Source organism: Podarcis gaigeae, assembly GCF_964106915.1.
Source record: "Podarcis gaigeae genome assembly, chromosome: 2".
Taxonomy (NCBI): domain Eukaryota; kingdom Metazoa; phylum Chordata; class Lepidosauria; order Squamata; family Lacertidae; genus Podarcis; species Podarcis gaigeae.
This window is the reverse complement of record NC_139679.1, coordinates 106,999,451-107,025,801: the sequence shown is the minus strand read 5'-3', so window position 1 is coordinate 107,025,801 and position 26,351 is coordinate 106,999,451. Positions and strand designations below refer to the sequence as shown.

Below are 26,351 nucleotides of genomic sequence, written 5' to 3'. Positions count from 1 at the left end.
CACCCCTGTACTCAGAGGATGGGAAGTGCAGGTTCCAACTCTGTAATGGAGACTCCAGATGTGGCAGCCACTTCTCCAGAATTTCCCTCTCCAGTGCTCGTGACAGAGGTCATAGATTAGTTGCCCTCGCTGGACATGAGAGAGTCACAGGAACGAAAACGTGGCATGCTCTGGGCACAAGGAGACACTGTTCAGTGCCAACCAGCACTATTTTCAGAAAGGCTGATATCCCAGGCACAGATATCAGTTGTAGGAAATTATGCGCCCATGGAGATGATGCAAAGAGCTGTTGACACGTGATCAGGCTGGCAGGCCAGATGTATGAGGGGAGAGATTCCCTGCACTTAGGGCGCACTCATGCGCAGACCTCTCTGCAGCTGAACTCACACAACCAAGGCACGCAACATTAACTACTCTCATTGAGGTCACATTCAGATGAGCACTCACCTTATTTTTTGCCAACAAACTTGGCTCACAGTCTCACTGGGCTTCTTTATTTTCAGCAGGCAGCAACTATACCTTTTCAACCCTACCTATGCAGCCAGAACAGCTGGAAACTTGCTTACTTTTTTTTTAATGGAAAAATTTGGGATCCTGAATTCCAAGCCCAATACCAACATTCATTGCTTTTGCAGAACATACAGTGGTAGCTCGGTTTCGAATCTCTCCGGTGATGAACGTTTCGCTTTTCGAATGCCGTAAACGCCGGAAGGAAATGCTTCGGGTTTCAAACAAGCCTCGGAAGTCGAACATGCCACATGCTTTCTGTATTGAGTTTTCCGAATTGAGGCTTTCGTATTGAGTTTTCAGACGTTTCAGAATTCGAACTGTCTTCCAGAATGGATTACGTTCAAAAACTCAGGTACCACTGTATATACATTTTGCAAGAGCAAAGCAAATGTGCATGGCTGCGCATGACATCCAGAACAAAGCCATTCTAAGCATAGGTGTTACACGTGGCCGAGCTGCAAACAAGAAGGTAACACCAACCCTGTTATGTATTGAAGTTCTCACCCTGGCCACCAGGGGTATTGTGTATATAGTTTTCACTCAAGTCCACGTCAGTTAATTTAGGCAGGAAACCCTGGGTTGTTGTTGTTACAATGCTGACAGCTGGCTGCCTATAAAAGCAGGCCGGCTGAGCTGTTTGCTGTTCAGCTCAGTTCCAGCTTACAGTAGTACCTCGGGTTAAGTACTTAATTCATTCCGGAGCTCCGTTCTTAACCTGAAACTGTTCTTAACCTGAAGCACCACTTTAGCTAATGGGGCCTCCTGCTGCCGCCGGAGCCCAATTTCTGTTCTCATCCTGAAGCAAAGTTCTTAACCTGAAGCACTATTTCTGGGTTAGCAGAGTCTGTAACCTGAAGAGTATGTAACCTGAACCGTATGTAACCCGAGGTACCACTGTACTTATAAAGAACTACTTGGAGAAATCTCTGTGTCGTCTGCTATGTCCACCCACTATTTAATAAGCCCTTGCTAGCTCATACTGGTATTGACACTTGGAGAAGGAGCAGGAAGGAAGCAGAGCCTGCGAGGAAGTCATGTGGTCTACCAACATGTAGCTACTAAAAGAACAGGAAGAAGGAAGAAGGAAGAAGAAGTTGCCTTTCTGTCTATCACCCCACCCCACTGGTTCAGGTAGCTTACTGCAAGCGCCACTGCTTTGATCTCAGTGCCACGCAAACATGCCCTGGGGATGTGGGGGTAAGCAGGGATGGGATGGCTGTTTCCACCTTGCTCCGCTTTCCAGGGACTGTTGGACGGGGTCACTGGACCAGAGTGGAGGACTTTTGGTTTGATCCAGCAGTGGCTGTTCTCAAAGGGAGGGATGGGGGACGAGAGGGAGCACCACTCACTTGTGTAGCACAGCTATCTCATTCTCGATGCTGCTCTCCTTCCCTTCCAACACCTTCTTTGCGATGCACTTGATGGCTACCAGCTTCTGAGTCGACTTCTCTTCGGCCAGGACCACCTCGGAGAAGGCACCTCTGCAAAACAGAAGGGGAGGGCAGGGAAATGAGATGGTGGAGCAGGCCAGCCCAGCCCAGCAGGTGTGTCCCATTCTTAGCCAGGTATGCAGGTCCCCTAGTTCAGAGGGCCTGGGGGTTTCAAGGCCATTTCATAGAAGACACTCTCCAGTAGATGCAGGTGTCTATCAACAGGGGTGGCCCAAAGGTGATTATTGGGGTACACATGCCCACTTCCTTATTTATCATTTTCATCCGGGCTTTATGCTGCGTACCACCCAGAGATCTTCGGGTGAACGGTACAGTCATACCTCATGTTACATCCGCTTCATGTTACGTTCTTTCAGGTTATGTCCCGCGGCGACCCGGAAGTACTGGCAAGGGTTACTTCCGGGTTTCACTACTCGCGCATGCGCAGAAGCGCAAAAATGACATCACACACATGCACAGAAGTAGCAAATTGCAACCCGCGCATGCGCAGAGGGACCGCTGCATGTTGCACTCTTTTCATGTTGCGAACAGGCCTCCGCAACGGATCCCGTTTGCAACCAGAGGTACCACTGTAGTATACAAATTTTATAATTAAAAAAAATAAAGTCTTTTGGCTGGGGGAAATGACTGCGGATCTTCAAGAGTCACCCCCCCCCCTCACGATGCAGCAGACCCAAGCTTATTTCGAAATTCAGGGTGTGCCGTTTGCCTCCTAGGTGGGTCATAAGGAAAGGGTTAAAATGAGTGTGATGTGATTGGCCAGTGGAAGCTGATAGGAGTTAGGGTTAGAGGGGGAGTTGTGTGAAAGTCAGTTGAGCGTTGGGAGTTGGAGAAGGAAGAGGGAGGAATAGTCTGTGGGTTGGTCTAGTTGTGTGTGAGAGAGTGAGAGGAATTGTTAGGTGGAGTCAGATAGATAGATAGTTGGGATAATCAGTTTGAAGTTGTTAGGAATGAATAAGACAGTTAAGGAACTAATATTAAGAAACTGCCAAGGAAAATTAACTGAAACCATAAGCTTGTTCATGCCTATAAAATAAACTTGATTATTTATTAACGCTACCAACTGACTGGACTCCGTGTGTCCCCGTGAGAAATGGGTTGGTGGCAGCGAAGAACGCAATTACAGTGGTGGCACAGGGTCAATAGACCGTCAAACATCTGGGGGCCCTGTGTGATTGCCACACAGGAGCATCTAGTTCCTTACATTTTCTGACCGAGATGTGTTTTAAAGCCACACGCAAAATAAGGAACTTTAAGCAACTTCAATGTCGTGCACAGGAATACGGCATGGATGGAGCTCCAAACAGCGAAAGCTATGGGGTGAAGCCAACCCATAAACACAGAGGGGGCGTGGGTGTGTGCAGGCAAGGCCCCTGTCATCTTCTGACCTGACATCCTGCGAGCACCGGGCCCTCCCCATCACACCCAGCTGGATCTCTCACCCAGCCGCTGTCACCACAGCAACCTGCAGAATTTCAGCTATTTATAGGAGAGCATGTGAGAGATGGGACCGGGCTGGCAGGAGAGAATGTGCCAGGAAGAAAGGGGTGAGAGGAGGAAGGGCGGACACGCTGGGTAAAGAATTTGGGAGGAAGCGCCAGGTAGGAAGAAGACAGAGACTGGGCACACTGTGTTCCAGCAAGGGAGGAGGTGAGTTTAAAAGCAGAACCACGCAGGTTGCACCCGTGTAAAAGCAAATCTAGCCAAGTTTTCCAGGATCTACAGATGGATTAGAAAGGGAAAGGGATTCATAGCTTGGCACCCTGGACGCTGTCCATGCTGCCTGGGAGTCGTAGTTCAGTGAAATCTGGGCAGCAGGAGGGTGAGGATTGGGCTATAATAGGAGGAATTGCCACAGATTCCTGGTAAGGAGTGATACAGGATCTGGAGACAAGAGGCATGTTCCCTTCTACCTGAGCAGAGAGTTTCTAAAACCTGTATCTCTGTGGTGGTGTCCCACTGCACAGGTGTGTATGAACACCCACACCCACCATACTGGTTTCTTGGCTGGCCTTGGCTGTGCCACCTTCAGAATAAGAACACAAGTTGGCAAACAAAGGGCACTATCTATATTCCCCTCCCTGCTTATCGCCGGTTCTTGCGATTAGAGCCCTTTGGCTTTTCAGCCCCATCTAGGGCAGGGGATAAAAGAGGGCAGGGAAATAGCACAGTTTCAGAGCCGAATGGGCTCCGTCTCTGGCCAGGAAGGAAAGGGTTTGTTATCTGTACAAAGCGGCACTCGGGGCCTGAGCCAAGGAGAGATAGGTTCTGAGGAATCCGCTACTGCGAGGACAGAGCTCACAACCTGCAGCCCCCGTCCCCTCCATGGCACCATATGCCACTTGGCATATGCCAGTGAGCCCTGTTGCCCCGCCAGAGAATCTCCACCTGCCAGCTGCTTTTTATGGTCCAGGAAAATTCGTAGGAGGATAAGGCTATCGGTGGGTACACATGATAGGTACCTACTGTCTCCACACAATCAGAGGAGGACCTGGATACCAGTTACGTACATATTTGCCCATCCAACTCAACACAAAGACTGACAGCAGCTCCTCACCGCTTCAAACGAAAGTCTCTCACAGCCCTACCTGGATTGGCCTGGGGTTGAATTTGGGACCTTCTGTGGACTATGCAGAATTAGATAAATTAACAGGAAGGATTCAAAACCCGCGTGACCAGAGATTCTTAGAAGACTGGAGTAAATATACAAGCTATTTGAAAAGTAATAGTAATGAACAGATTACACTAGAAGGATTGCAAGAAGTTTTGTAAGGAGGACTATTTGAAATGTTGCAAGACTATGAGGAGAATGATTAGTTAATGTTAATTAAGAGTAACAGAGAAATTAAGAAATGCAGAATAAGCGATAAAGAATGAAAAATCATCAGAGGTGTTGACGGAAGTCCAAAACATTGTATAAGATAAGACGTTATGTTATATGACTGTTGGAAATATGTTAAAAAAACTAATAAAAATGTTATATATGTATATAAAAATTGGGACCTTCTGCATACAAGCAAATGCCCCACCCCCTGAACTATGGCCCTTCCTCAAGTTGCTAGAGGAGCATCTTCAAGAGCAGGCTATTGCCCTCGCAGTATGCTTGTGAGGTTCCCAGGCACCTCTGACCGGCCACTGTGGGAAACGGGATGCTAGACCAGACCCTTCCTATATTCTCGTGAAAAACAAAGTTACACCACTTCATATGATGGCTTACGAAACCTGCTGTCCAATCTGGCTACTCCCACTTCCTCCTGACTCTACTAGCATAAGTCAACACCCTTCCCCCCCCCCCCGCCCCCTGCAGCTTGGCTAATTTAACAAACATAACAAAAATCTGATGCCGCTGTTTTGCTTGCCATTATTCGGCATTATCATTTCTCCCTAAGAATGCATTTTACCACTTTTTTAATCATCCTGGCTGAGAGTACCCCCTGCACACACACACCCCAAAAAAGGGTTGCTAAAATATATTCAGGAGCTGACTAATCTGATTTAGGGATAAGTACATAAAAGGACATGGGTGGCGCTGTGGGTTAAACCACAGAGCCTAGGACTTGCCAATCAGAAGGCCGGTGGTTCGAATCCCCGCGACGGGGTGAGCTCCCATTGCTCGGTCCCTACTCCTGCCAACCTAGCAGTTCGAAAGCACGTCAAAGTGCAAGTAGATAAGTAGGTACCGCTCCGGCAGGAAGGTAAACGGCGTTTCTGTGCACTGCTCTGATTCACCAGAAGTGGCTTAGTCATGCTGTCCACATGACCTGGAAGCTGTACTCCAGCTCCGCCGGCCAATAAAGCAAGATGAGCGCCGCAACCCCAGAGTCGGTCACGACTGGACCTAATGGTCAGGGGTCCCTTTACCTTTACCTTACATAAAAGGAGGTTGTGACCCTGAAGCATTTGTTGTACTAGCGCCCATTGCAGCAAAAGCAACTCAGGAGTTTTGTGGCACCTGAAAGATTAGCAAGTTTAGGATGGTAGAAGCTTTCCTGGACTAAATCCCACCATCAGATGTAGTGGGAAGGGCTGACCTCAGCTGGCAAGTGTGGGTGCTTAGGAGTGCAGATCAGGGGTAGAGCATGCGATGCTTTGCATGCAATATTTCCCGGGATCAGCCCCTAGTGTCTCTAGGTAAGGGCTGGGAGAGACCCCTGCCTGAAACCCTGAAGAGCTGCTGCCGGTCAGTGCTGCCAATATGGTGCTAGATGGTCTAGACTTTGTATGAAGGAGGTTCCTCTGTGTTTATGTATGTGTATACAGAGGGGGTGGTAGGTGATACATTAGAGTCAAACAGCCTTGAAATGCACGAGGCAGAATCACAGAATTGTACAGTTAGAAGGGACCACGAGAGTCATCTAGTCTAACCTAAATGGCCTCGGCCCAGCATACCTGAAGGAGCATCTCCACCCCCATCGTTGTGCCCGGACACTGAGGTCCAGCGCCGAGGGCCTTCTGGCAGTTCCCTCATTGCAAGAAGCAAAGCTACAGGGAACCAGGCAGAGGGCCTTCTCGGTAGTGGCGCCCGCCCTGTGGAACGCCCTCCCATCAGATGTCAAAGAGATAAACAACTACCTGACATTTAGAAGACATCTGAAGGCAGCCCTGTTCAGGGAAGTTTTTAATGTGTGACATTTTAATGTTTTTTTAATCTTTGTTTGAAGCCGCCCAGAGTGGCTGAGGAAACCCAGCCAGATGGGCAGGGTACAAATAAATAATAATAATAATAATTATTATTATTATTATTATTATTATTATTATTATTATTATTACCCACTGCAATACAGGAATATTTTGTCCAAGAACCCACAACTCTGAGATTAAGAGTCTCGTGCTCTATTGACTGGGCTGACAGAGCAGAAAGGGCAGTCTGTGCCAATTCCATATAAAATAATAATAAAAAATAATAAAATAATAATAATAATAATAATAATAATAATAATAATAATAATAATTTATTATTTATACCCGCCCATCTAGCTGAGTTTCCCCAGCCACTCTGGGCGGCTTCCAATCAAGTGTTAAAAACAATACAGCATTAAATATTAAAAACTTCCCTAAACATAAGGGCCTAAATATAAGGGCCAAACCACACTTTTTTAAAAGGATGTTTAAGATGGCCTCTTAAGGAGAGGTTTGATGGGGAACTGGAATGGAAACCCCATCTGGACCGAGAGCACATTCTGCTTCGGGTCCCTGCATGGCTACTTTTCCTTCAAAACACAAGTGACCAGACTGAGCCTCCTCTTAAAGACAGCTGGCCCTAAAATGGACGCAAGATAAAACACGGTGCCCGTCTGCGGCAGCAGTAATCTAAACAGGTAACTTAGGGAGGGTGGTATGACTTGTCACACGGAGGCCTGCAGGAGAAGAACCCCACATGGATTGTGAGGAACCAGAGAAGTTTTCCTCCAGAGATTGGACGATGGTGACCTCTGCGAGAGCTCTCACCTTCTAATCCTTTCTGTAATTAACACATTAATCCCGCTTAGGTGTCTTAGCCAGTCTCGGGTGCTGGCCTCCTTTTACTTTGCAAGCCAGCCAGTCTGAGCTCCTTTGCTGACAGGCAGCTCCACCTGAGGTGCCAAACACAGTCCTTGACCACAGGGCTAAGGTTCATTGCCCTTTATGAAACGGGGAAGTTGTGGAGAGAGAGAGGGTGAAAGGGCTGAGATCTGCCTGCAGACTGTCTTGCCAGAGTGGTGCATGCTCTAGTTATCTCTCGCTTGGACTACTGCAATGCGCTCTATGTGGGGCTACCTTTGAAGGTGACCCAGAAACTACAACTAATCCAGAATGCGGCAGCTAGACTGGTGACTGGGGGCAGCCGCTGAGACCACATAACACCGGTCTTGAAAGACCTACACTGGCTCCTAGTACATTTCCGAGCACAATTCAAAGTGTTGGTGCTGACCTTTAAATCCTTAAACGGCCTCGGCCCAGTATACCTGAAGGAGCGTGTCCACCCCCATCGTTGTGCCCAGACGCTGAGGTCCAGCGCCGAGGGCCTTCTGGTGGTTCCCACACTGCAAGAAGCAAAGCTACAGGGAACCAGGCAGAGGACCTTCTCGGTAGTGGTGACTGCCTTGGGGAACGCCCTCCCATCAGATGTCAAAGAGATAAACAACTACCTGACATTTAGAAGAGATCTGAAGGTTCAGGGAAGTTTTTAATGTGTGACATTTTAATGTATTTTTAATCTTGGAAGCCACCCAGAGTGGCTGGGGAAGGCCAGCCAGATGGGCGGGGTACAAATAATTAATTAATTAATAATAATAACAATAACAACAACAACAACAACAACAATAATAATAATAGAATTGTAGAGCTGGAAGAGACTCTGAGTCTCACCTAGTCCAACTGCCTGCAGTGCTGGAATACGTAGCAGTCCCATACGGGGACCAAACCTGTTCCTTGGTGTTATCAACACCACGCTCTAACCAACTGAGCTACGCAGGGATATCAGTTCTGGTCCTGACAGCCAATTCCTGAACCAAGCGTGTGCTCTGTGGCACCTTAAATCTTGATTCGAAGATGCCCTGTGCCATCATCTTACATCCGCCCCTGGTTTGTAGATCTTGAAGTTCTTCCCTCTGTCCTACGTGAACCACCACCACCAGTTGCCTTGAACATTTTATAAAAGGGCTTACCTTTTTGCCCAGGGTTTCCCCCGACCCATAAGATTGGAACCTGATTTTTGTGCACAAATCTCTGTTTTACTTGTTTTTATTCTTTTGCACTCTTTCGTTGAGATTATGCTGCATTGCTGTTTTAATGGATATTGCTGTCATATTGAGAATATAAAATAGACTACCAGATCAGGCTAATATGGCCCATCTAGCACACCATCCTCATAGTGGCCGACCAGGTGCCTATGGGAAGATTGCAAGCTGCAAATGAAGGTATCTGGCCACCCACAATTCCTAAGCAACTGGTATTCAAAGGTGTAATGCCTCTGACAGTGGAAGTACTGTAGAAGATTGTGCCTAGTAGCTGTTGATAGTCTTGGGCTTCAGTGAATTTGTCTACTCTTTTAAAGCCATTCAAATTGCATGTGTCTACTGCATACTGCATACCTTGCCAACAAAGGTCCATATAGTTAAAGCTATGGTTTTCCCAGAAGTGATGTATGAAAGTGAGAGCTGGACCATAAAGAAGGCTGATCTCCGAAGAATTGATGCTTTTGAATTATGGTGCTGGAGGAGACTCTTGAGAGTCCCATGGACTGCAAGAAGATCAAACCTCTCCATTCTTAAGGAAATCAGCCCTGAGTGCTCACTGGAAGGACAGATCGTGAAGCTGAGGCTCCAATACTTTGGCCACCTCATGAGAAGAGAAGACTCCCTGGAAAAGACCCTGATGTTGGGAAAGATGGAGGGCACAAGGAGAAGGGGACGACAGAGGACAAGGTGGTTGGTCAGTGTTCTCAAAGCTATCAACATGAGTTTGACCAAACTGCAGGAGGCAGTGGAAGACAGGCGTGCCTGGAGTGCTCTGGTCCATGGGGTCACGAAGAGTCGGACACAACTAAACGACTAAACAACAACAACAACTGCATACACAGCACACGCCATATATCTATCTATCTATCTATCATCTATCTATCCATCTATCTATCCATATATATAGATATAGATAATGTAATATATAAAGTAAAGCAATTTAAAAAGGCTTTTAAATAAATAAAACACACCCACACACAATTAGATTTCTCAAGCACGAAGTCTTTCTATCCTTGCCTTATATCACAGCCATGTTGGAAGAAAATATGGACACATATAAGGAAGTGGGGGACAGGGTGGGGAGAGCAAAAGGCTTTCGCTTTGTTTCCTGCCCAACAGAAAAGTTCATTCATTTCTTCTTCTGTTGCTCATGAAGACCCACACAGATAGCTGAGTTGTTTTGCATCCAATGGTGCAGGAGAAAGGAGAGGCTGAAAATAGCTACCTAGATAACAGAGAGCCCTTGCCACTTGCCAGACCTGAGCCTCGAAAACCTTAAGGTAGTACCTGTGAGCATGTGCTACCTGAGGTAAAAACCACTCCTTGCAAAAAAATAAAAGAATAGGGTACTATTGACTGGCCACATACTTCAGCAGCAGCCCAGGTCTCCTGTCAATATTGACGGAGCCCTGTGCTAATATTTGAGGCCACAGGTTTCCAAAGCGCATTCGCCACCTGTTGGCCCAGCCTTGGTACAAATTCAAGGTGGAGTGTGCCCAGCAGTTTAGGGTGGGGCAGGGGAGAAGACGCTTGCCACTAATGGAGCCTGGACCCTGCATCTCACCCTACACCTGGCTCCTACATTTTAGACAGTCTCCTACTTGGGCATGAAAAGTTAAGAACCGAAGAGGAGCCCCTGCTGGTGTGGTATCCTGTTCTCATGGCAGGAAGTCACCAAACAGGAAATGAGCTATCAGCCAGCTTCCCCTGTTCAAGTGGAACACAAGGCAGAAATCAATAAGCAGCAGCAGCCTCATGGACTCTTAACACATTTTTCAAAAACTGATCAGATAAACAATACTAGGGATATTATCTCTGATGGGTGTAGCACAAAATATAAGGAAGTGGTTGTGTTTAGATATCATTATAAGCCATGGTTTATCTCGACAAGAACGAGCCTAACACTCCCTGTTCTCTTCATGTGCTCTCTTCCTCATCCAGCATAGCCAAGAGAAGACTAATGGAGGCCTCTAATTTCAATTAACCGCAGTCACTGTTATGCTCGAACCCTAAACTGTGGCTAATCTTAACAATGGCTTGGTGAAACGAGACAGCTTCGTAAGCTATTGCTTGAAGTTGGCTGCTTTCAAACAAACCATAGTTAAGGTTAAGCACAAGATGTGGTTAATAAAATTTAAAAAGCAGACACAAAATATTCCAAGCCCCTTCTTGCAGCTGTTTCAGAGGAGAAGCATGAGGCCCCAGGGGAGGGTAAACTCACTCCCACCACAGTAAACCATGGCAACCAGTGTGGCTCTGAAGCATTTTTTAATTCCTGTTTCATGTAGACAAGGTCAATTAGCTTAGGCTAACAGCCTTGGAATCTTGATGATAGAAAACAAGCTCTTAGAACATCAGCTGGCAGCATCTACTGCTAGGAGATTTGCAGAAGGTGTACAAGGGTCCTTCCAATTGTTTAGTAACAGAAAGAACAACAAAGGCACCCTTTTCCCGAAAATGAAGAAAACGAAAATGAAGAAAACAAGCTGCTATTTTGAACTTGGCTCAAGTTGGTGGGCCTTGAGGTTTTCATGAAAATAAAGTACTGTAAATCCCCTGCCTTAGAGGAGCAGCCCTCACCAAGATATCCCTAAGAACCACATGGCTGTGTGGTGTAGTGGTTAGGGTGCCAGCCTAGGACCTGGGAGACCAAGAATCAAATCCCCACTCATTGCTGAAGATGGTGACCTTGGGACAGCCACTGCTTATCAACCTAACCTACCTCACAGGGTTGTCGTGGTGATTAAATGGGGGGGGGGGGGAGAACCACGATCACCAGTTTAAGCTCTTTGGAGAAAAAGGTGGGATGTAAATGCAATAAACCAACGAACAACGACTCACGTGCCCAGCACCTCCCGGAATTCATAGATCTCCCGGATATCTTCCGCTCGTTTCTTCCAACTGGGCTCCTCCTCTTCCAAGGGCATGGCTCTTATCAGGCTGAACCTCTGGGCTGCCCTATGCCCAGCTGTCCCAGAGCAGAGGGGCAGGCAGGTGGAGCAAACTCAGGGCCTAGAGAGGAAGAACAGGGATATTGGCATTAGAACAGGACCGCAAATTAGTACAGTCATACCTCGGGTTGAAGACGCTTTGAGTTGAGCGCGTTCGAGTTGCACGGAGTGCTTTACTTCCGGGTTTCGCCACTTGCGCATGCGCAGACGCTCAAAATGACGTCACACGCATGCGCAGAAGCAGCGAAAAGGGACACGTGCGTGCACAGACACGCCGTCGCTAGTTACGTTTACTTCTAGATATGAACGGGGCTCTGGAACGGATCCTGTTCATATCTAGAGGTACCACTATAGTAGCTACTACTATGCCATAAGATCCACTGTCCTGTAATATCACATATGAACTTTAACTACTGATGAAGCCCGGGACGGCGAAACAAGGCCAATATTCCAGAAATCCTTGTCTTAGACTCTGTGAAAGGATTCTGTGGAACTGCTACAACCTTTCATGTGTATTGTTTGGACCTTATGAACACACAGGTGGAATAGACACTACAGTGGTACCTCAGGTTAAGTACTTAATTCATTCCGGAGGTCTGTTCTTAACCTGAAACTGCTCTTAACCTGAAGCACCACTTTAGCTAATGGGGCCTCCTGCTGCCGCCACGCCGCCGGAGCATGATTTCTGTTCTCATCCTGAAGCAAAGTTCTTAACCCGAGGTACTATTTCTGGTTTAGCGGAGTCTGTAACCTGAAGCATATGTAACCCGAGGTACCACTGTATTACACGGATAGACCTTATGCATGAACTGACTAGAGAATGATCTGATCCACTGGGTCTTCTGCTTTGTTCGTTTGTTGAACTTTATGAGTTACTTCCGTTGAAATATATGATTTGATACATGAATAGTATACCTTATTTATCTAAGAACACAGCCAGTTACGTCTCATGTGTTTATTGAATCTTCCTGGAGCTAAGCACTGCCTAGGAGGAGAGCAAACAGGGGCCAACCTGAGTGTTGCAGGAGTGTTACATATTCAGTTTGGTTCTGCACATCCCATGCATATGAAGGAAGAGAATTCACCTGCCTCCCTCTGGCAGAAGGCTCTCACACTGTTCAGCTGCTCAGCAACAACAAAGCTGGGATCCGGAACCCAAGTTGTGCCACAGCCTTCCCCAGCCAGATATTTCGGCCTACCGCTTTCCGTCAGCCCCAGAAACCATTGCTGGTGCTCAGGACTGATACAGTCTAAAACATCTGGAGGTCACCAATGTCCAGGAAGGCTGCTATATCATCTTTGGTGAAGCAGCTCATTTTAAAATTAGCTGGTTTACAGAGGGACCTCAGAATTCAGATTATAGAGTCATCCCCCCAAGGCTTAGCCCAAGGGTCTGCAACGTAGTACCCTCCCTCTAGATGTCTCTGGACTCCAGTTCTCATCATCACTGACCATGGGCCTTTCTGGGTCTAGGGCTGATGGGAGTTGATAATCCAGCAACACCTTGAGAGAGGCACCATATTCGCTCCCCCTGGCAAAGTCTTTCAAGGAGGGGGCAGTGGGGTGGGGTGGGGTGCAGTGGCCAGACACAAGGGTTTCTTTCGCTTCAGCTCATCTCGCCCTCCCTCTTCCCAGTTCCTCTTCACTTTTGTGCCCTTCAGCATATTGCTCAGGCTTTTAAGCCTGTTTGGTAACATTGCAGCTGTCGCCATGACAACAGCTGTAGCTCCTGCAGCACCGAAAACACAGCTCCTTCCTCTGCCTCAACCTCCATCTCCCAAGGAGCCAGGCTTGCCCCTACTTTTGCACACTCATGCGCAACACACAAACACACACACCCTCAAAGCAGCCTTCTCCAACTTGATGCCCTCTAGATACAATTTGGAGTGCAACTTCTCCTCAGCCAACATCTAAGTTGGCAAAGGCTGACTTACGGCCTAGCCTTCGTGCTGCGACGTGAGTTACCGTGTTCAAATGAACTTTAAAGTGAGCAGCATTTGGGGATTTCCAGAAAGGTTAAGCAGGAGGGTGTCCATTTGCCTTGAAAGATTTCATAGAATCATAGAGTTGGAAGAGACCACAAGGGCCATCGAGTCCAACCCCTGCCAAGCAGGAAACACCATCAGAGCACTCCTGACATATGGTTGTCAAGCCTCTGCTTAAAGACCTCCAAAGAAGGAGACTCCACCACACTCCTTGGCAGCAAATTCCACTGTCGAATAGCTCTTACTGTCAGGAAGTTCTTCCTAATGCTTAGGTGGAATCTTCTTTCTTGTAGTTTGGAACCATTGCTCCGTGTCCGCTTCTCTGGAGCAGCAGAAAACAACCTGTCTCCCTCCTCTATGTGACATCCTTTTATATATTTGAACATGGCTATCATATCACCCCTTAACCTCCTCTTCTCCAGGCTAAACATGCCCAGCTCCCTTAGCCGTTCCTCATAAGGCATCGTTTCCAGGCCTTTGACCATTTTGGTTGCCCTCCTCTGGATTTGTTCTGGGCTCATCCACATTCCCATTTGCCCTGTGCCCTGAGTGGTTTTCCGCTTCCGTCTGTTCCTTTCCCACAGAAAACCCATCATTTAGTGCTAAATTGGAGAAAACATCAATCCGGAGAAAACCCGAATTGCCGTTTGCTCTGAATGAGTGCTAAAGAGCAGCTTTCTATGAGGGAAAGCGGTGGGAGCAGAGGAGAAAGTGTGGACAAGGCCTCTGGTTTACTTCTGCTCCTTATGCCTGATGCCGAAGACAAGGGCTGCCTCCAGAATATCAGTCTTTTCAAGGAGGCATTTCCATTGCATAGCAGACACTTGGGTTTGCGCACTTGAAACGGACTAAAACGTTCCACGACTCTGGCGCAATAAGCTCACTTGTTAAAGATTGGCCTTTTTTGCTGTTAGGAAAGTGATGGGAAAGACATTAAAGGGAAGCTGAACAAGCAATTCAAGGTGAAAATGGCTCCCTGCAAACAAATCAGATCAATAAAGACTGGGCATTTTCTAACGTCTGCTTCGCACAAGCAAATCAGGATTAATGCTCAGCAAACATGTTGCCTGGAGGAGCTCTAGGTTATCAGTCAAAACACAATAAAATCTACTGGGTTGCAGCCAACTGAGGCTGTGTACACACTAATACCTTAAAAGCACATTTAAGGTACAGTCTTTACCTCAGAGAATTCTGGGCACTGTCATTTACCCCTCACAGGGTTACAATTCCCAGCTGCCCTTAACAAACTACAGTACCCATAATTCTCCGAGGGGAAAGAATGTGCTTTGAATGTGCTCTAAAAAATATAGTGGATAATACAGCCTACGTTGTACTCGGAGGAAACCTACTGAAATTAATGGACCTAAATTAGTCATACCCACTCATTCCCAAGCGCCTACTCAAAGTATGATTTAACGCTGGATGTGATCTACCGTTCGCAAACATTTTGAGAAGAGAATTACGTAATGCTGTTCCCTTCCTCCAAAGGAAGGCCACATTCACCTGAGTCATGTGAGGCCACCTGAAGTTCCTCTTGGCTCTGTTTTCTGAAGTGAAAACAGCTCTGCTCACTGTAGCAGAAGCACATCGGGGGGAGGAAGTCAAATCTTATTTCTGTAGCATTCACCCAGTCAAATGGGGTTAGGATGTTCGTCCTCTATTTTTTTAAGAGAAGATTTGTACCTCTGTTCTCTTCCCGGTTTAGGTCGTATCTTCTCGCCCTCCCTGGGAAAGTCGACATGTTAGGGATCAAGAGGGAAGGTGATGCTACTTTATCCTTCTCCAATTGTCAGAGTCTCTGAATATCAGTTGCTGAAAACAGTAAGAGGGGAGGGGGCTCTTGTGTGCAGGTCTTGCTTGTTGGCTTCCCAGCGGCATCTGGTTGTGAAAACAGGATACTGGAATAGATGGGCCACTTGGCCTGATACCAGCAGGCCTGTTCTTGGGCCACTCTTGTCATATAATGCTGGGGTTGATGCGAGTGGTAGTCCAAAACATCTGTCTGGAAGGCACTAGATTGGTGAAGGCTGTGCTATGTTATCTTTCCATGAGGGGGGCAGAAAGGTTTGTTAAAAGCACAGGGAAGCATTCAAAACATGCAATTCTGAACTGGTACAGTGGAACCTCGGTTTTCAAGTGTCTCAGAAGCCAAACATTTCAGTTTTCGAACGCCAAAAACCTGAAAGTACAGTGGTACCTCGGGTTAAGAACTTAATTTGTTCCGGAGGTCCGTTCTTAACCTGAAACTGTTTTAACCTGAGACACCACTTTAGCTAACGGGGCCTGCCGCTGTGCTGCCGCCGTGCGATTTCTGTTGTCATCCTGAAGCAAAGTTCTTAACCCAAGGTACAGTGGTACCTCGGGTTACATACGCTTCAGGTTACAGACTCCGCTAACCCAGAAATAGTGCTTCAGGTTAAGAACTTTGCTTCAGGATGAGAACAGAAATTGTGCTCCAGCGGCACAGAAGCAGCAGGAGGCCCATTAGCTAAAGTGGTGCTTCAGGTTAAGAACAGTTTCAGGTTAAGTACGGACCTCCGGAACGAATTAAATACTTAACCTGAGGTACCACTGTACTATTTCTGGGTTAGTGGAGTCTGTAACCTGAAGCATCTGTAACCCGAGGTACCACTGTAATTGCTTCTGTTTTCAAACGCACCTCAGAAGTCGAACGGCTTCCGAGGCACGTTTCTCAATTTTCTCAACTGAATTTTCCGACCACCCATTGTCGAACGTTTCAGAAGTCGAACGGTCTTCCGGAATGGAATACATTCGACAACCAAGGTTCCACTGTACCACTTCAGGGGGTCTGTACCATGAGTCTTTCTTTAATATGTTGTCTGGCTCCAGGTGGACAACACAGGTGTTAAGAGGCAAGAGGACCCGAGACAGCTCACGAAATAAATGAAAACAGATATAACTAAGAACATATAAAAGAAATATGAATACTAGGAAGCAATTGAATAAGTAACTCTATTTAAAAGCACTGAGAACACTTATAACTTAATAAAAATAAAAGTATAACACTGAAGACACTTCCACCACAGACAATTAGTGGCCAAAAGGACTGTCAGAACAAGGGGGCGGGGAGAGTATTTTCCTGCCAGCAAAAGGAAAGCAGAGAGAGAGAGGGCCCAGGGTATCCTGTCACAGAAGGGCATTGCACAATCGGAAAGCAGTTGCCAAGAAGGCCCTCTCTTGTGTCATAAATCCAAAGAGGGTGTAACTGTCACCCTGGCCAGAGCAGACATCTCCAGGAACAGGCGGAGCTGGCGCACTAGTTTTAAATGTGCCCACATGCTCCTGGTAGTTGGCAAAACTGATATAACTGCCTGCAAACTTCAAGGATTGGAGTCACTGCCTTTCCACACTACCTACAATCAGGTCAGCTGTTCATTGATGGAGCTGCATCCATTATGTTCGTTGATGGAAGTGCTAAGGAATGCTAACAAACAAACAACAAAACCAGTGAAGTTTTGAAATCAATTGTTAAAAGCAGTGCAGTTTTTGAAAAGTTCAGTCTGCCATCTTGGGACAAAATGGTATCCAACTGTATCCAATTCCAGACCAAAAAACTGCTCCTTGATCCCAGGAACCACCGTGGAAAATTTGATTAAGATACCCTTTGTTATTTGAAAATTTAACAAACTGGGGGGGGGGGGGCAGAGAGAGAGAGAGAAGCAGAAGAAATAAATAAATAAATGCGAGAAAGAAAAATAAATAATATATGAACAACAAAAAACCATCAGCTCACATTAAGCATGCAATAACCGTAAGTGCGGCCATCCTTAGTTAAACATATAGGTTAATATAAGCCCTCCAAAGGTTCAAATAGGTATCTACATGAAACCGATGTGTACAATAAATACGTTCAAATGTAGCCACAATATCTTAAGAGGTGTGCAAATGCACAGAGAAACAACTTTCCAAAATATATTGTTAGGAGTTTTTGAGTGCTGGACACCCTAAATTCCTGGATTCAGTAAATGTTAGAATTTAATCAATGCTTGGAGTGTTAAAACTGGATGCCAGACACTGGATTTAGCAAGTATTACAATATGAGCCAGGACAGCTTCCCGTGGCAGGAAATTGCCTGGGAGACGAGCCATTAAGAAGAACAAAGGAAAGGTAACGAGCCATTCGGAAAGCCAAAGCAGAGTTCAAAGTAAAGTTTCAGAACTGACTGTGAGGTGCCTTAGGGGGGAAAGGTTGCACTCTGTAAAAGTCAGCAAGCTGCCGAGAACCACAGCTGGTGTCTTTTTGAATCCAAGGCCACCACTAGGGGAGAAGCAAGACTCTCTTGGAGCGTCGATGCTGGGAGGCCCTGCGTTGTAGGATCAGGTTGCATCATATCATAAAGACACTGTAGACGCCGCTGTGCCCCGTTCCCAAAAAGAAACACGGACCTTGAGTAAGCTGGCCCGGAACCCCGGGAATCTCGCACCACTCAGAGATAGGTCCAGTCGCGGACGACTCTGGTGTTGTGCACTCATCTCGCTTTACTGGCCGAGGGAGCCGATGTTTGTCCGCAGACAGTTTTTCCACGTCATGTGGCCAGCATGACTAAGGCGCTTCTGGTGAACCAGAGCAGTGCACGGGAACGCCGTTTACCTTCCCGCCAGAGTGGTAGCTATTTATCTACTTACACTTTGACGTGCTTTCGAACTGCTAGGTGGGCAGGAGCAGGGACCGAGCAACGGGAGCTCACCCCGTCACGGGGATTTGAACCGCCGACCTTCTGATCGGCAAGCCCTCTGTGGGTTAAACCACAGAGCCACCTGCTATGTTGGAGGCAAAATGCCTCTGAACAACAAATATGGGGTTCACAAGTGGGGAGAATGTTGTTGCACGCCTGTCCTGCACGGGGGCTTCACAAGGGCACCTAGTTGTCTACTGTGACAACAGAATGCTGAGCTACATGGGACATTGGTCTGATCCAGCAATTCTAACTGCTTCCCAGCCAGAGCCAGATCCAGACCCACACCAATGCTGTCCAAACTGCAGAGGGACACTCTGCCCTCTAATAACAGGGATACAGAACTTTTTTCCACACGTTCTTGTTGGACTACAACTCCCAACCAGGTCTAGCTAGCATGGTCAATAGTCAGGGGTGATTTTAGTGAGTCGTTCCTCATCTCTTTCTTCATCATATAGCCAGGCTTCTCCCACCTGGGAAGAAATATTTGCGTCAGGGGGCGTTAAAAACGGCAACATTAACAGCCCATTTTACATCAGCCTGCATTTAGATGAATTGACACATGATGCCATCGAATGACACTTCCTCCTACCAGGAGAAACAGCAGCACTATGCCCCAGGCAACCTAAGTGCGGAATCATCCAGCCGAGATAGCTAAGTGCCAAAATGCAACTCTGAAACGCAAGCCAAGCGCAGCACCCACAGAGCTTAACATGGAAGGGCCGGGTCTGGTGTTCATGAGTCAGTGTTGTATAATTGCAGATTCCTCTTCACAAAACTGCCTGGAGTTGAAGCCTACATCCGTGGTCAGAATATTATTATTATTATTATTATTATTAGTCCCATGTTGACTTGAGCAAGTGCTGAAGGACCAACATACTGGTTCCACTCCCATTGCACAGCGGAAATGTCTCAGTCTCTCCCAACGTGTGCTTGTGTCCATGTGCAAAAAGTCTGGGGGAAATGGATTTGTTGTACTAGGGTGAAACAGTGGTTTACTTTGCTTTAACTGCACAAACCTAAGTTTTGGGTATGAGTTCGAATCCCTCCTGCAAAACAGAAACAGCTTGAAGGCAGCCTGCATAGGATGCAGGCAAATCCAGGATGCTCTCGTAGGGTGAAGGATATGTAATGTGTTAAATCACCTGGTTCCTGCCATGCCAAGGCACCGGCAAAGGCAAGAGAGTTCTCCCCTTCTGCGCGATAGTTAATTACAGTGGTACCTCAGGTTACATTCGCTTCAGGTTACACATGCTTCAGGTTACAGACTCCGCTAACCCAGAAATAGTGCTTCTTAACCTGAATAATAAGGATAAGAACAGAAATCGTGCGGCGGCAGCAGGAGGCCCCATTAGCTAAAGTGGTGCTTCAGGTTAAGAACAGTTTCAGGTTAAGAACGGACCTCCGGAACGAATTAAGTACTTAACCCAAGGTACCACCGTACAACTGTTTTGCACGCTTCTTGGCTTTCACATAACAGAGAGCAGTTGAGGTGCATAAGAAGGGGATAACCCTGCAACTCTCTGGATCAAACCTCTGTGTGTGTGTGGGTGCATGTGTGCGTATGTGTGTGTGTGTGTGAGAGAGAGAGAGAGAGAGAGAGAGAGAGAGGGGGAGGGAGGGAGGGAGGGAGCGCTTTTCAATTTTGCTGTTGATCACTCTGGGGAGGAAGAGGTTAAGGAGAAAACAGTACACATGCCCAGGGAATGCAAAGAGACACCACTGGGTCAGAGATCTTGCTGCAGGGGGCCGGAGGGGACAAACTGGGATCTCAGGCTGCCAGTTGACCAACCGCTACCTTTAAGCAAGAGTATTGTAGCACTTTAAAGACTAACAAGCTTTATTATGGTATAAACGACCATGGAGTAAAGTCCGCTTCATCAGGCTTTACATTAGGTAAAGTAAGAAAGACAAAGCAAGCCAGACAACCAGGGCTTCTTTCCCCCCCAGCCAGAACTCACCGGAACTCAATTCTGGCACATCTCAGGTGGTGAGAGGTTGTCACTATAAGAGAACAAGAGAGGAGTTTGTGGTGAGTTCCGGCACCTCTTTTCCTAGCAAAACAGCACTGCAGGCAACTAAATACAGCTTTGCATGTGAAGAACTGGCAGGTGGGCAGCGACATCTGATGGAAAAGGTGCCAGTCTTGAAGGTGTCACAGGACTCTGTGTTTGGCTTTGCTCCAACAGACTAACACGGCTGCTGCCTGCCTGGAAATTCATACCATACAAGCTGCTACAAGGTTAAGAGACAAGGACCTGACTTCTCTGAATGGCAGCCGCTCTGTAAGGTCTCAGGCGGAACCAGTGGCGGAGCGTGGGTTGTCAGCACCCGGGGGAAGGCAAGTAATTTGCGCCCCCTAACCCATGGATTTGTGCCCCCTAACCCTAACCCCCAGATGTTGCGGCCGGTGCGGCCAGCCCCCCCCCCTGCACTTCCCACGCTACGCCACTGGGCAGAACCCTACTGCCTGACATTTTAAAAAAAGAAAGAAACTGGAGTTGCAGGGGATTGAAGAACGCAAGGACTTTAATATGGAACTACAGACTCAGCTTCCCTTGTAGCTACTCTACTGCATCCCCATCCCAGGGAAACCTGTGGCCCACCAGATGATGTCGCACTTCCATGAGCCACAGTAAACATGGACAACGGGGTGAAAACGGAGTTGTAATTCAACAACGTCTTGGGCTTCCCATCAGATCCCCCTGTATTTTCAGACCAAGCCACAGGGGAAGGCCAGAGACGTCAATAAACTCTCCATCGAAACCTTTGTATCTGGTAAATGGAGCACTGAGTACACAGAAGAGGCAGGCAGGAAGAGACTCAGTGCTACCCAAGGCAAATGCCATCATCGCAGGGATGTAAACAGATAGGCACACACCCCTCTACAGAACCAGGCATAGGGGTCATCTACACAGATACACACAGAGCCAGTGATAATGCAATATTCTAGACCAACACACACACACACACACCCCTCACGTGCCCCATTTGCCCACCAATTGCAGCATTCGTGCTAATTGTTTGCAGCAGAAATTGCTGACGGCATGTTCCCCTTTAGGGGTAGGAGTGTGGTGGATAGGGGTGACTGCAGGGAGGTACAATGCAAAAGTGTCATCCTGCTGTTTGCCTGTATCTGGAGGAAGCAGAAAGGGAGGTTGCTGCAGTGGCGAACAGGCTGCCCATGAATGGAAGCACCGAATGGAATGGAGCAACTGGAAATCTGCCTGATTCTTATTATTTTTTAATCACGCTGGATGAATCATCTGTGCTGGTATTAAAAAAAACTCAGGTACGCAATTATTATTTCCCCCCAGAAAAGGAAGGTGAGAGGAGTTTTTTAAATGGTATATGGTGGGGGAGTGTGTGTGTGTATAAGGAGAAAACACGACATCAGCACAGTCCAATCAGTGCCCATGAGGAGTGTGCAATTACAACAGATTATCCATAATAATGCTACAAAGTGGAAGAATCCTGTTTTCACCAAACACCCAAAGTAGTGTGATTTGAATTTTGAGGAAATGAGTAAAAAAAGAAGCAATACTTGGATAGAAAAGGCTGGCTTGCCCAAGGAGACTAAATGGGCTCCCCTCCCTTATTATTGGTAGCATGTGTCCTTTTTATATATTCATTTAAAAAATTTCCACTTTCTCAGCTCTCCCTTTTACAAGTGTCACCCCCACTTGTTCCACAACACCGTTCCACAACAGGTATTAAAAGGATATATGTATGTCCATATGCATGGGTTAGAGCTTTGCAAAGGTAGAGCGTTAAAGAATCATTTGGAAAGATCCTAAATTCAACCATATGAGGACAACCGCTACATGGAAACAGGCACCAACAGAAACAAATATGTTCAACAAGTAGGCAAAGAGACAGCCACACGGGTAGTTTCACATATGCACTTGTACCTTCACATGGAAGAACTACAATAGACCTACCGATAGAGACAGGTTCATGCCTACAAAACAATTGCATAACATCACAGACAGATGCAGGCAGGTGACAGTGATAACCACACGCTTAGCATCATCATGGCTTGACACATGTACATTTGCTTGGAGATAAGCGCACATCAATGCACAGGGAAGAGCAAGATCTATGCCCATTTCTTCACTCAGACATGCATCGTTTATCTTTTATCTTTTTTTAAGATTGTGCAGACGGAGAGCCGGGGCAGGGGCAGGCATATTTGGCAACGTGTCTTTCCTCGCCAGCTGCAGAGAGGCAAAGAAAGGCATGTGCCACTTTTTACGCAGCGGTTCCAGACATGGCATCCTGCTCCAAGGCGTGCACAGTGCGCAAGTATGTGCATGGGTCAGATACAATCACACGCAGGCAGTTGCGCAGACAATGGCCGCGGCGACTCAGGCACACCTGTGCACCTATTCATACAGGTTCGAGCCATTCATACACCCTCTCCACGCACCGGACACACATTCGCACAGGCGATTATGCAGATCCCTTTTGGAGAGAGAGAGAGAGGGGAAGGATTGCACAACGCTGATCCTGCTATGCATGTTTACACTCCTCCCCCTCGGGCCAGCATGCCGAAGACTGGGAGCCTCAGGCAGGTGCAGAGAAACGGCCAAGTGCCGAGATGATGTGCTGCGGAGTGAGTGAGCGGTAGGCAAGGCACACGCGCAACGCCAGCTCCCCGTCGGAGGAAGGAAAAGGAGAAGAAGTAAATCGCACGGGCAAATGCAGGCAGCCAAGGCTCACACAGCGCAGATCTGACGGGGTGCAGGTCGAGATCCACGCCGACCTCCCTACCCGCACCCGGGCGAGCATGCATGCTCAGCAGCGGTAGAGGCGCGCGGGCGCAGCAGGCAGAGAAAGGCGCACGGCTGCAGCCAGGGAGACAGACAACGCCGCCACCCGCCCATTCATCCGTCTCCAATCTGTCCCCGGCCGGCGCAGTCCCGAGACGCCCTCCTTACTTACATGGAGGGGTCTGCGGTGGCGGTTCCGCCGGGGCTGTCCCGCTTTCGCGAGCTGAGTGCGCGGCAGCGGCTCCCTCGGGTCCTCCGCGCCCCGACGCCGCCGACGCCGCCAGCCGAGATGGGGGAAAGGCGTCCGTCGTCGCGCCCCTCTCCGCCTTCTCCTCCCCTGCTCTGTGCGCGCTCGCCCTCCAGCCAGCGGCGATGTCACCGCGAGAGGGCGGAGCTGGAGCCCGCACGAAGCCAATCCGAGGCTCGGGAGGCGGGAGCTGCCTGGCGACGGGATTAAACCGAAGTGAAACGGGGCTGGATGGAGGAGAAGGCAGCGCCGCCGCTCCATTCATAAATACGCAGCGCAAGAGCGCGCACGCTCACACACCGCGGCGCTCTGGGCTACCTGATTTAGGGATGGAACTGGCAGGGCCTCGGAGAGGAATTTTATCGCGGGGGGGTTTAAAAAGTTAGGGGGGTCCCTTTCTCCAGGAGTCATTTAGTTTTTATCCGCTACGGTTTGTAACGCCATGAGCTGCAGCCTGTTAAGGTCGACATTAGGGTACTATGGAAGGCGGGACGGGGTGGAGTGGAGCGCTCTGTTAATTGTCTACTCTTATTCTCCCTCCACGATAAATAAAAGTATATGAGATAAGGAAGCACATTTGATTTAAACAGCTTCATTTATGCTACAATGCACGCAAGAAGAAATTAGCATCGGAACATCCTTTCCTATTGCAACGCAGATGAGATCCTCAGAATATGTTCGAAACAAACACATAATTGATTTTTACTCTTTTATAGAGAGCTTTTCTGCACTTGCTTGAGGCTCCCAATCCTCTGCATGCTGACCCGAGTGGGGTGGACTTCTGAGTAAAAACATGCATAGCAGGAAACCTGACGAAGTGCAGGTCGAGATCCCAGCATCTAAGGAAAGCTGTGTGATCAAATTGCTATTCCAGATGTTTTTCTCTGTTTTCCACCAAAACACCTCTGTACCTTCATCACACCGAGATCCAGTTTTGCCCATTAAGACATCAGAGAACAAGTCTTTGACCTTATCTATGCGACAGCACTTCAAATACAGTGGTACCTCGGGTTACATACACTTCAGGTTACAGACTCCGCCAACCCAGAAATATTACATACACTTCAGGTTACAGACTCCGCCAACCCAGAAATATTACCTTGGGTTAAGAACTTTGCTTCAGGATGAGAACAGAAATTGTGAGGCGGTGGCGCAGGAGGCCCCATTAGCTAAAGTGGTACCTCAGGTTAAGAACAGTTTCAGGTAAAGAACAGACCTCTAGAATGAATTAAGTTCTTAACCAGAGGTATCACTGTATTTGAAGAATGCTGTAGTGTCCGCCAGTCTCCTGTATGCTAAATATACCCAGCTCTTCCAACCTTGTCTCAGAGGACGTTCTCGAAGCAAGCTACCCCGAAAGGACTAGTATACTGGAGGAATTTTAAACATTTGCCAGGATATCAAAGGCACAGAGGGACTCTGCATGTACAATGTGTACAACCCTCCCAAACACCTTAGGATAAACACCCACCCACACCTTAGTTCAGAGGAGACTTGAAACCTGCTCTGTCAGATCGGGGACAAGAAGACCGTCACATACATAGGCCGCACAAAATTCTAACACAAACTTTTAACAAAACAAAACAAAAAGGTGCTATAAAAATCTTATCTAATTTATCTAAACTCTGTAACAATTTTATTAACAATTTTATAAAAATGCAGGACTTCCAATGAAAAGAGAACAGGGTTACCTGCCACTGTTTTTTCCCCCTCTGGCATAAATTATTACATCTTCTCTTTAAGATTAGACAGAGGTTCCCTTAAGGGAGATGACAGGGAAAACAGTTCACATTTCACCATCCATACTGAGCAGCAGGAATTGAACCATCGCTCCAAATGCACATGAAAACAGCCCTTTTCCATTGCTCTTCCCATTGTTTACCAGTCTCTGCTAGTTCTGAGCTTTCAGCTTTCCTGACACTGGCCCTACAGGCCAGGCTTTTCACCTGGTTACTTGGTTACCTATCGTTCCTTACACTTCTCAAACATGTGCTCTCTATTTCCAGCTCCTCATTAAGCTGCGGGGGCTACCCTGGCTTTCTTAGATGTCTCGCCATTCTCGCTCATTGGAATGGTTTGAGGGGAATGGTGCCTTTAGTAACTGCTCCTCCAGAAGATGCTGCCCAAATTTGACTCCTTTCCCTCTCAGTATATCTAGCTGTGGAATTTATTGATTGCATTTATATTCGCCTTTTTCCTCTAAGGAGCTCAAGGTGGTGAACAACCCTGTTCTTACAACCCTGTGAAGTAGGCCCAAGGTTTCCCAGTGAGCTCCATGGCCAAGTGGGGATTTGAACCCTTGTCTCCCAGGTCCTAGTCTGACACTCTGACCACTACACCACATTGGCACTCAACTCCTATTTAGTATTTTCCTTAACTTGCTAAAAAACCCAAAAAAAACCACTTTCCCGAAATCCAAGGTACACATAGCTTTGGTTTTAAACAAAATGACAAGTTCCATCATTACTTGCGGCCAATTTCCCCCCAAATTTCCTGCCACTCGCATCTCGTTGACTAACTCTTCCCTATTAAGTCAAACCCCCCCCCCCAATTCATTCCTCCACCTTCTGGAAGAGGTTTTTGTCAGCAAGGTCTGGCAGGAATTTGTTGGGTGATTCCCTGATTAGTAGAGCTTGAAGCCTAGCAGATATCGGAGCAGTTGAAGTCAATTAAAGTCTTGCTTCCTTGAAACGTTTCCTTGTAATTTGTTTCACCATCCCCATCCTTTCCTTGGTTCAGTGGGCTGTGAAAGCCACAATGTGGCTTTTAGTTCTTTCTCTCGATTTTTTTTTTACCAGTTCCTCTTTACAGGCTACCCTGCTCATCTTTCCTTGCAGGTGGTACACTTAAAAAAACCAGCATACCTCCCCCTCTTTTCTGCTACATCAATACTTTTTGAATTAGTTATATCCTCCAGCTGATCTAATCTGATCAGGGAGTTGTCTCCACCAAGCTTCAGTTATACAGTGGTTACATACGCTTCAGGTTACATACACTTCAGGTTACAGACTCCGCTAACC

At 47.4% G+C, this 26,351-nt stretch overlaps 1 protein-coding gene across 4 annotated transcripts in view; it reads right to left on the bottom strand.

Moving 5' to 3' along the window:
* CAMK1 (calcium/calmodulin dependent protein kinase I) overlaps positions 1-23,469 on the bottom strand; it is a 289,871-nt gene extending 266,402 nt beyond the window's left edge. Inside the window, exons 1-4 of one of the 4 annotated variants that reach the window (XM_083725011.1) lie at positions 23,257-23,469; positions 20,274-20,316; positions 11,522-11,692; positions 1,860-1,991 (exon numbers count right to left, since the gene is read on the bottom strand). In XM_083725011.1, coding sequence (XP_083581137.1) covers positions 1,860-1,991; positions 11,522-11,607 — 218 coding nt within the window. In that variant the 5' untranslated portion in view covers positions 11,608-11,692; positions 20,274-20,316; positions 23,257-23,469. Of the gene's footprint in view, positions 1-1,859; positions 1,992-11,521; positions 11,693-12,546; positions 12,617-15,119; positions 15,749-20,273; positions 20,317-23,256 lie in introns of those variants that run through there. The other 3 variants (XM_083725012.1, XM_083725010.1, XM_083725013.1) reach the window with 3 other exon arrangements.
* Positions 23,470-26,351: the final 2,882 nt, after the last annotated feature.